At 29.0% G+C, this 11,853-nt stretch overlaps 1 protein-coding gene across 1 annotated transcript; it reads left to right on the top strand.

Annotated features, from left to right (window-relative positions):
- Position 1: 1 nt before the first annotated feature.
- On the top strand, positions 2-697 carry LOC129224749 (uncharacterized). Its single transcript, XM_054859297.1, has one exon. It carries the CDS (start codon positions 2-4, stop codon positions 695-697), a length of 696 nt encoding a protein of 231 aa, XP_054715272.1.
- The last annotated feature ends 11,156 nt before the right edge of the window (positions 698-11,853 follow it).

Below are 11,853 nucleotides of genomic sequence, written 5' to 3'. Positions count from 1 at the left end.
TATGACTACACAGGCTTTTATAGCAAGTTTGAAACGTTTTTTCGGCAGGCGAGGAAAATGTTCAAAACTCATTACTGATAATGCTAAAACGTTCGTTGGTGCCAATGTCGAAATCAAGCGATTGCAAAAAATGGTTAGAATTCCTGATGAAATTTTGTCAAACTATTTTCTAACAGAAGGTATTCAGTGGAATTTCATTCCTCCTAGATCGCCCAATTTTGGTGGCATTTGGGAGGCCGGGGTGAAATCGTTCAAATTCCATTTAAAAAGAGTGATTGGCAGTCAAAATTTAACTTTAGAAGAATTTATTACAATTTTGTCAGAAATCGAAGGTGTTTTAAATTCCCGGCCTCTCATACCAATGTCATCAGAAATGGACAATTTTGAAATATTAACACCAGGTCACTTTCTTATTGGCAGACCTATCACTACCCTTAGTGAACCACAATTGATTGATGTTAAGAAAAACACCCTTTCTGAGTGGCAAAGGATTACCAAATTTAGTCAACAAATTTGGAAGTTATGGAAAAGGGATTACTTAACCCATTTACAACAGAGAAATAAATGGAAATTCAGCAAAATGATGTTAAAACAGGGACTCTTGTTCTCATTCGAGAAGAAAACTTGCCATCGACAAAATGGTGTGTTGGCAGAATCATTGAGACGAACATTGGTCGTGATAATAGAGTTCGAGTAGTAAAATTATGTTTGCCAAGTAGAAGCACACAAATAAGAAATGTTAGAGATGTTTGCATTCTTCCAGTTGAAGAAACGGTTTAATTTTTATATATAGCTTTGGAATTAGGATGTTTACTAGTTTGTGCTTGAGTAAGTAATGTTTAATTTGTTCATGTTATCAACTGTTATTTTGAACTTTATTTGTTTGGAATGTTGTATTGAAATAGTAATTTCAATCGCGGGGGAGTGTTAAATCCCTTGCATACATTAAAGTAGAGGGCGCGTTGGCAGTGTGCGTCAAGTAGGTGCGCACACGTGCCCCTATCTCATAAAAACTGATTTTGATTATTTTGCTTAGTTAGTTGTTAGTTTTTGTTGGTTGTTGTCAGTTGTATTTTCTGTTAATGGTTAGGGCGGTGTTTTCAGTTTTATGATTTTATATTTACACGTTTTTAATAAATGTATTGTATTGTTCGAAATGAGTTTATTGCCTATTGAAATACAGTCCACATAACCTACACAAGAGCATCGTACACACTTCATTTTCAGAAGAGATTTTCTCTTCATTATTATTTAGTTTAAATGAATATACTATTTTGTTATTGTTAAAAGAAAAGATATTAAATGGCAGAGCGCAATTACAATAGAATTTGAAAAGTGAAAAACTTAAACGGCAATGAGAAGAACACAGGAAAAGCATTACAAAAACTATGATGTAAAACACAGAAATTGCGTATAACTCATAACCATAACTTTCATTCTAACTAAAAATAACTTTCCTGATTTGGAAAAATATTAAATATTTGGGATTTTTTTCAAAAGAGCCATAATTTAATAACCAGGATGTTTTTTTTTCTCATTTTTTCTGTTGTATAATAATTTATAAAAGTTTAAAGTCAAAAACCTAGTTCATTCAGAAAAATTGTCTTATTTCTAGAATGAGTAGAATTTTTTTTTTCTCGGGGAGGGGTAGGTAGGTATACTGCATTACGTGTTTCGCGTATTGGATTAAACTTTCTACTTAAAACATATTTTTAACATTAAGAGGACAAGCGTTTAGAATACAATTTATTCAAACAATAAATGTTTTGAAACTAGTTCTTGGATTTACATTACTGTGCCTCATAAACCTTTGTTTTTTATCATGAAGATTTATTTTATCAGGAAAAGTAATATCAAGTAAAATAAATTGAATAAGAATAGGATTTAACATAGATAAAACTAGTGCCTGTAAAACATATGCGCTGCAGTTTTAAACCCAAGAGACATAATTATTCCGACTTTTAAAATGTTTATAAAAGAAACACGTTTAGTAGATTATCAAGTTCAAAAAGTAAAATGTTTAATCCTACTTGCAGTATAATGAGCAATAGGATGTAAAGTTTTTCAGAAAATTGCTCTATGCATTAAAATTGTGGAGTACTTTTCCAAACCATATCATGCGAAAATAATGGAACTTTTAAAAATTATGTTTCTTTTTCGTTTTTCAGTTCAAATATGCACTTGTATTAAGGCTAACAAAAATTTATTTTTCCATTTATATCCCAAACGACTATAACTTTTAACAATTTCAGAGTAGTTTGCTTTTTATTGTTTTAAACTTTGTTTTCTCTTAGCGTTGTTTGTTTAAAATAGAGGTCGTAAAAATAATAAAAACGGTAAGCAACGAGTAAACGATTCGTTTTAATACATAAGGAAATATATATTTCTTTCACAAAAAAAAAGTTACACAATTGCTGTAAATTATGCAAGGGACTTCAAACAACATCATAGTATGTATTGGACTACATTTTTTTTTATTTATTTATTTATTTTTTTACGATCAACGGATTTTAAGCTCTTTTTAAGTGATGTCTAGAAGCTCCAAAATTAGCAACTAGAGATAGTGTAGTGTGCAATAATGTCTTTACAACTATTTGCATGACCTGTTTGCATGAAATGAAAAACGGGACGTATTTTCAGAATTCTCTAAAATTATATGTAAAAAAAAAAAAAAGTTGACCAAGTCGAAAAGTAATATGTAGTCAAAAGCTATTATCTACTAATACAATATTAGTGAGACATAGGGGAGGGTGGCTAAAAGCGGATAGGTTAACGAAGAAAGTTGAATTTTAATGATTTTTATCGCAACAATTTCGGTTTCATTTTCTAGCAGGATTCTTGGACTTCAAAAAAAAAAAGAAGTGATTTTTGAATTATTTCAAACCTAATAATTATTTATTTATTATCAAGCATTAAAAACTCTTGAAAAATCCACTTTGTCTTACCAAGGACCGTTCGTTTTAAGTGGGTAAGTTTAACTAATTGTGATTTTGTACATTTGCAAATCAAATGTAAAATTATGAATGATAAAATAAATTAACTACTTAACTGCCATTAAACAAAAAATATAAAAAGGTTATACTTATCCAATTTAAATTGAAAGTTTAAGTCAGCACATTTGTTTATAAAACATAAAGAAATAACTGTTTAAGTTAATAGACAAACTAATTACCATCATAAAAAGTAACTCTTTAAAGCAATACTTATATTATTGAAATAGAAAATCTAAGTCAGCACATGTGTCATGAACTTATAAATAAATATATGATTAAATCATATACCCGCGTTGCCCTACCTGTTTTGGCTGAAGGCACGCTTTTTATTTCAATAATTATAATGTTAAATTTAAAAATAAACGAAATGAACATCGTAGTTTGTTGGTGGATGGTATCAGAATAACGTAATGTTGTTGATATTAAAAAAAAAAGTGGTTTGACTAATTACAAGTGACATACCTTCGGTTTTTTTTTAGATATGTATCATTTTTCTTTTTTTAAACGTGGTTGCGCCATGCCCCTTCACTGCTGCTTATCTGTGACTAATTGAAACTTGGGGGTGTTAGGGTGAACATGACATATGCATACATCGAATCTTGCGCACCTTTCTGCGGCATACCAATGCCTACCCGCTTTGGGCGACCTACCTGCTTTGAGCTACCCTCCCCTTATTCAGAAACTAAAAATAAAGAAATCGATAAGTATAAATGTCATCGGTCTCTGTTTATCAATGTCACCAAAAAGTAGGAAAACAACAAAATTCTCACACAAAAATAATAACTCTGTTCACAAAAATAATATCATTTTAGGCAAAATTTCACTGAAATCGTTACAATAAATAAGTCAGTTCCCAAAATTGTAGACAAACTGTTGAGTATACTAACTTTAACGCAAAACACATATTATTATTACAATATTTTTTTTCAAGTTTTGTACCCAATGCACTCTATGTATTCTAGTACACACTCTAGCTTCACTTTCAAATGCATTTATCTTTTTAATATTTTAGCTTGCAATGCTTCCTTTTGTAAATTAAACTCTTATTTCTTGCCGATGCCACTAATAGTGTTAAAATATATTTGTTTAATAAATTTATCCTTCAATAGATAACACGAACTTTGAAACTAAACACATTCTTTAGAATTCCTTTCATTATCGATGTTGTTCATTGTTTTAAACTAATGGAATGTTTGAAAGAGGGAGTATGGGACAAGCTATATCTTATCAATTAGTCTTACAGCATAAGTTTCGGCACGTAGCATTTTCTTCGTTTTCTGATGTAAGAATATTTTTATTTTAGTGAACTCCTCCCCAGTTAACCAAATTGTTAAGTGATTTCGGTTCGAAAAGAAAAAGAAAGGTAACAAATCACTTTTTTCCCGTTAGAATTTAAAACCGGGTTTTCTTCAAAAAAGTTACAAAAAAAAAATACAATTCTTTACAAAAAATGCGAGTTTTTAAAACTCCAGCGCACTCTAGTCTCAATGCAACAAAATAAGTCTAACATATCTAAACAAGAGAAACAAAATTACATGACTTATTTTTAGGTTACCAGGAACGCGAGGTTCAAGGTTAATGAAAAAAAACAGCTTTTGAGACAAAACAAATATTTTATCTGCAATGTTTAACATTTTAAATACTTTTAATGAATATTTAAAGCCATTAAAAGGTAGGATATTTAAATTGGGAAACTGTATATAATGGACCTCCTAAAAAATGAAACGAATATATACTAATTGTTACTCGTTTTTGTATACTTGCTAGAAATAAATTCTTCCCAAAAATGATTTTAAAAAATGGTTTGAGTCATCAAATTATAATTGAATAAATTTCCAGTACGTCAGGTAAAGACAAGAAATAGATGCGTGATTTGAAATGAAAAACGCACGATACAAAATTTTGAAGCTTAACTATTAATGTAAAACTAAATACGTTTATTATACAGTAATAAAATATTCCAAATATTTAAGCCCTTCTTTATTTGCTAGAGGTAAAAACGTATATGCTAAGAAAAAAAACGTGATACTTGAAGTTTCTACGAACATTACGAACGGTTGCTATTGTGTTAAACTAGAAAAAACGTTATATGAGGTTGAAAAAAATAAAAGTTTTATTTTAAACATAAATATAACTATTTAATAATAATGAACCGATTTTTTTTTCAACCCTTGCAATACTGAACATAAGAGATACTCGTGCTATAAAAAAGCAGAAAAAGCAAAAAAAAAAAAAAAAATTAAAACATTGAAATAAGTGTGTTTTAATGTTTTGCGTTTTTGTTTCTTTATTAACTTTTGTAAGCTTCATGTTGTTATGTGTAGTGTATGAAAAGTTTCTGCATCTATAAATATGTTTTAGAAAAATCTTAAAATGATGTACACTTCTTTAACTTTCACCACAAGAAAAAAATCCTTCTTTAATTTAAGGGATAATTCAAAAAGATTAATTAAAATATCACCCTTTTTATTCCTACAAAGAAATTTATATCTTCAATTACGTATGCCGGAAACATGTAATCCTCCACAAACCGTGCTTAGACTAGCAGTGGTTTTACGGTTTCCTTGAGTGTGCTTCAGAAAGACTTTAAAGTTGTAAAAGCACTTTTACGATGTTTTTCCGAACGTTTACACAAGTAATTCAATTCCGAAGCTAGTAAAAATTGGTGTGATAAGACACATTGACGTAAATAGTAGCAATAAACATAGAATTAGCTTTGTTAGAGAATAAAAGGGGAATGCAACGACATTTTAGCTATGAAAAAAATATGAAGAGAAAATACTTTATAGCAGTGTTTATTTCTTCACCTTTCCATCCTAAATTAATGAAGTTGACATTTAAATAAAAAATAGTTAAATATTTAACTAAAAATACCCAGCGTTAAACCTGAAAAAAAATAATCCTGTACCTCTTTTGTATTGTTTCTGACTTTTCACCGATCAAGAAAAAAATACGCACCTAAAAAATAAGAATTCTATTTATAAAATACCTCATCGTAAGCATTACTTTCTACTCTAGACATATATAATTAAAACTCGCAATTTCGTGGGGTATTTTTTTCATTCTTTGTTGGCAAAAAAAAAAACAAAAAAACACAGACAAAAACCGTAATCTATAAATAGTTAAGTTAGTTGAAGTGTTTTAAACTTTTTTTAGTAAGATTACATTGCTAAAAATAAAATGAAAAATAAATAAAAAAAGAATACGCTTAATCTCAGAACCACTACAATGTTATGGTTGCCTCTTTCAACATTTTTTTTTTCGGATAAAGTGATAGACATTTCTAAAAAAAAAAACAGCATCTATTCAAAATTTTATAACTTTTTATAACTGTGTGCGTCTCGTTTTACGACAGACAGGAAATAAACTTGATGTAAAAATGTAATACAATATTAGTTCGGAGTATTTGATATTATTCTATTATGGGTTTTTATTCAAAATTGTTTAAAAAATCATAAAAAATGTAACTTAACATAACGTCTTTCATTAGTCCACTCAGCTTTTCTTGAATCGGTAGAAAAGTTTTTTGTTGATTCTGTTCTAAACAATTTGTAAGTCGCTTTATTTGGCAATTAAAAAATATTATTTTTTTTGTAGTAAAGTTATTTTGAAATGTTTATATTTAACAACGCTGCATTAAACGAAGTATAAAGACCGTTTTTCAAATAATGATGCTTATATTACAGCAGAAAACATCCAAAACGTTTTTATAAAATTTGATTTTTAACAAGCAAATTTTTAAAATTGTTTATTTATTTAACTTTTTTTTAAATGATTTATGCAAGAAATTTTGAAGATTAAGACGTTTCTTGACTTTGTTTGTCATTTCAATATTTCTTCTTAACCTTAAGTCAGCTATAGCAAATAATGCTTTTAACTGTTACTGAAACTTCACTGAAATTATGTCAAAAGTAATTCAGTAAAGTTTAATTTGTTTATTTAAATTTTTGTGTGTTAGAAATTCTTTGAAACATTTTACTTCATTAATTATCTGTTATAAATTCTGATCTTCTGCAATCTTTACCTTTTGATCGCAAATGTGTTTCATGACATTATAATAATAACCATTCTTTAGACGAAAAATACGTACATATATTTTATCTTGAAGCAAAAGAAATATCCCTTGATAACGTCTAGGAAACAGCGAAGAAGAAATATTTAACGTAAAGAAAGTTTTCAAACATAATAATACATCTCATCTTCTTGACTAAACTACTCTCTGGAGTCCCATTTACACTTCATTCTTCATCAGTGTCGACTGCTAACTGACTTATTTGTTCTAATGCTTCTCTATATTTTCTGTTAGGATAACGTTTTATTGCAGCAGATTTCTTTTAAAACCATGCGTTATTGATTTAGAAAACCTGGCAGAGTAGAATAAATTCCAGGAAAAAGCTGATACTCGTTACACGCACAAAAATGTCTACATAGTATCCTTATACTATTTTAATTATGTAGCCTGTTTTTTGTTTCTACGAGAGATCTTCCTCAATTCCTGCTCGATTTCCTTGGTTTACACCTTAGTTAAAAGCTTATTGTGCAGGTTACTGACGAAAAATAGACCCACGGTCTAATTTTTTTTTCTGTCAGAAACCTGTTTTAAAGAACCAGAATGAGGTTTTCGGTTAAATTTATGACTTTAATTGCACTACGACCGACAGAGCTGAATAGCTTGATCGGCAGAGCGTTCGACTGGTAACCAGGAGAATGAGTTTTCGGGCCACGTCCGGACTATCGGCATCAAAAAATTAGAGAAATATCACGCATTACATGAACACTTAATAACAATGAATAACAAATGTGAGGGAATAAAATAAATGAGAAGGAAACGCTCCTTGCTGATATTAAAACTTGATGCAACATGGTGCTGAAATTGATTCATAATTGTAAGGCTTTTTCTAAAACGCTTAGGCTCCGGTAAGAAAATTAAAGCATACTGTAAGCGAAAATATAAATATCAAGTTTAGGATTTCAGACTATAATGGAATTCTTTTTTGTTCAGAAAAAAATAATAAATCGTATATTGAAATATAGATTCTTCTAATAAGTTTTTGACTATTTGTACAAATAAACAAAAATACTACCCCGATTTGAAACATAAAATATATATTTTTTCTTCTTTTTGCAAACTAACAAATAGCTTATCACATTTTCACTACATTCGAAAAGCTACGCTTAAAAAAAAAGAACTTAGTTGAAATTATTTTGTATTTTAACCGTGCTGTTAAGTGATAAACAAGTGCTGTCATCTAAGCCATAACGGTTCAAACAGCCTGCGATAAAAATTTATAAAAATTTTCAAAAATAAAAACACTTCTCATCAATATCTTATATATTATTTCTGTGAATTATTTTTCTTTTAGTATGCGAGATTTTTCTTATCTCTTGAAGAAAGTTCCCCCTCATTTTAAAACTTATCACGCCGGCTAATGACGAAAAATAGACTTAAGATCTAAAAATAAAGTTTTTGGAAACGGCCCTGGCTGTTGCAAAACCTTGATGCAGTCAGTAGTTCTGAAGCAAATTTTTTTTTAAGCAAAGTTCTAATACAATTGCCCAATTATTTGCGTCGCTTTCGACAAGAAAAAAAAAATAAATTAACCTGTGTGTGTGTGTGTGTTTTCATAATAAAGCTTGAAAGCACCAGACTTAGTTGTTCGGTTAAATCGATATGTTTCTTTCGGTAGGCGTTCGGTTATAAACTATCTGAACTTCGGCCAAGCTCGTTTTGTCCGACATAATAGCAAATTTGAATTAATATTACGCATTACATGTGCTCATAACATACAGCAGATAACACACGTAATAAAATAAATGCAGTAGGAATGCTACTTGGTTTTTCGACTCCTTTATGCAGGCTACAGTTATTATTCATATAAGTTGACTGTTAATCGAATGTTGTTCTTCCTTTTTTAAAAAAAAAGCTTTCACTCCGTCCGGACCATTAAGTATAATGTAAGCTTAAAAAAAGTATTAGATTTACCTCCAGGGAATCATTTTTGTGCAGAAAAACATTTTCATTGTATTATGAAATGTAGATTTTTCTAATAGCAGTGTTTGACCTTTTGTACAAATGAAAAAATACTACGCCAAATTGAAACTGCGAGTTTCACCCAGTAAACCTTTAATTATTTATTCTAATACGATATAAAACACTTAAATTAATATCAACTTCATTAGTAAGAAATCATTTTCTACTCCTCTGCTTTCGGCAGAAAAAAAAATTGTCTACGTTCAAAAAATTAAAATTAAAAAACGGACTCAGTTCAACTGTTTTTGGTTTTGAATTTTAAGTGTTCGATTAAAAGAAAAACACGTGCAGGCATTTAAGCCATAACGGTTACAGCAGCCTGCTATGAGAAATTGTTCAATATTCCACAATAAAAACACTTATTTTCAATCAAATTTATTACTGTTCTAGAATGTTTCTTTTAATCGCTCCTTGAGATCTTCCTCATTCTTTAATTAAATTCCATGTTTTACGAAAAAATTTAAATCGTATCATGCTGGCTAATGACAAAACACGGACGCATGCTCTTATTTTTTTTCAGCAAAAAGTTTTTCTGTTGTTTTTTATTACGCATTCCTTCAATGAATAGCATTCGAAAAGGAAGGCGCAATGGCTAGGTTTGTTGCAGTGTTGCGCTGTTAATCAGAATGGAGCCAGTTCGAATCCGTGCCAACAAATCTCTCTTTTCTTTTTTTTTTCGTCAGATGCTCAGATGGACAGGACTGTATTTGCCACAACCTGTTTTTCTCACGAGCAAAATTACTGCTCTTTCACGAGTCACTCAGCCACACTTTTAATAGTATTTATTTTTGCATTGAAAATACGTACAACCAAAAGGTCAGCGATGATCAAATTACCACATCGTTATATTTAACGAGGTTTTGTTACTGATGTCTTTAAATTACATGCCTTACCATACCTCTTTTACATTACCTCTTGTGCGCTTACTTTTTTCCGCTTACTTTTTTCGGTTCTTATTCCTAATGTTCTTTCTTTGAAATTTTCAAAAAGCGAAATACCTTATGAAACGATTTGAAGCACAGTTCGGAGTTCCGCACGGGTCAACTAGTAAAATTAAGTCTACAAAAACCGTCTGTGTGTTTGAACGAAGCAAAAGCAAAAACCGAGAACTAACCAGCTGATTTCACTGAAATTTTGACAATTTGTTTCTTTTAGCACTGAAGTGGTTTACAGACCAGTTTACATAGTTATTTTTTATCGGATTCCGATAATCAGTAAAAATCCAATTTTCATATCCATCCCCAAAAATGGAGGTAAAAAATTAATTGCGCATATTATTATTTTATCGTTGCAAAAGCAGATCTTTCTTTCTCTACGCAGACTGTTCAAATTCTCTAAATTTATTATGGCGGGAGTTAGATGCGTTTTAGCTCGAATTTTTCAAGGCTTCACTGGAATCTAGACACTACTTTCTTCATTAAAAATATCAATAACAAGTCAACAAAGTGTCCTAAAATTTTCTTTTTGACTCTTTTAATAGTGTTACGACCATTGGAAATAACGACTCTCTTTTTACCTCAAATCTAACTAGAACTGCGGACCAAGAACCAAGCTTCTATCTCCATTAGAGAAAAAAAGTTTCAAGCGTTTAACAACAAGTTAAAAAATGTAATTTTGTTTCTTTTTTCTCATTTTAATATCTTAAAAGTATTTTTAGTGCAATAAGCAGTTCTTCTATGTTAATTATAACGCAAAAAATGCATTTTATATCAAGGCCTTTCCATGGGTGACAAAATGACATTTTTCGCCAAATATATATATATATATATATATATATATATATATATATATATATATATATATATATATATATTACAGTAAAATTATTTTCATTAAAACTGGATTTTTTTTTCTCTTTCATTTGATCGTCTATAATTTAAATTTCAAAAAGTAAAACAGATTTATTTTTTTTTCAATGTTTTGATATAGTTACTTTAGTTAAGAAATGACGTTCTTGTCAACCATGTTTCGGGGGAATGACTGCAAAGGAATTACAATATTTTTTAATTGCCATCTATTGCAATAAAAAGTGAAAATATGTTGAAAATTAAAAAAAAAAAAAATACATACATATATATATATATATATATATATATATATATATATATATATATATATATATTATATATTATATATATATATATATATATATATATATATATATATATTATATATTATATATATATATATATATATATATATATATATATATATATATATTATATTATATATATATATATATATATATATATATTTATATTATATATTATATATATATATATATATATATATATATATATATATATATATATATATATATATATATATATATATATATATATATATATATATATATACATACATATATATTCTTAATTTTTCTTGGAAGGGCATCAACTAATGACCTTAAATAAAGAGTGAATGTAACTATCGGTTTAATAGAAAAATGCAAAGATAAAATGATACTTCAGTTTTTTATTCAAATGCCAGAACTTTTTTCAACAAAAAAAAAAAAAAAACATTATTCGGCAAGTATTTTAAATTATTTTGTTCTTACATTTTCGGTAGCCCGAAGGTTGCCATCAACTAGGAATATTTCGGGGTTATTACGCCACCTCTCCGGGGGTGATGCCGCCATTGTGGCGGCTTTACCCCCGGAAAAGTCTTTCCATTATATAGGTCAACAGCAATTTTTTAAAGGAACGAAAATGCGCTCTTGTAAACTGAGTTTAGTAAAAACAGAGTTAGTTAACGGAATTTAATCTTAACAGAAGAATCTGGTGAAGAAAATAATCTTGTAAATGCGAGCAATACGTCTTAAGGTGATTT

The sequence above is a fragment of the Uloborus diversus genome, chromosome 6 (genome assembly GCF_026930045.1).
Source record: "Uloborus diversus isolate 005 chromosome 6, Udiv.v.3.1, whole genome shotgun sequence".
Classification (NCBI taxonomy): domain Eukaryota; kingdom Metazoa; phylum Arthropoda; class Arachnida; order Araneae; family Uloboridae; genus Uloborus; species Uloborus diversus.
Note: the sequence above shows the minus strand (reverse complement) of the source record. Positions and strands in the feature narration are given on the sequence as shown.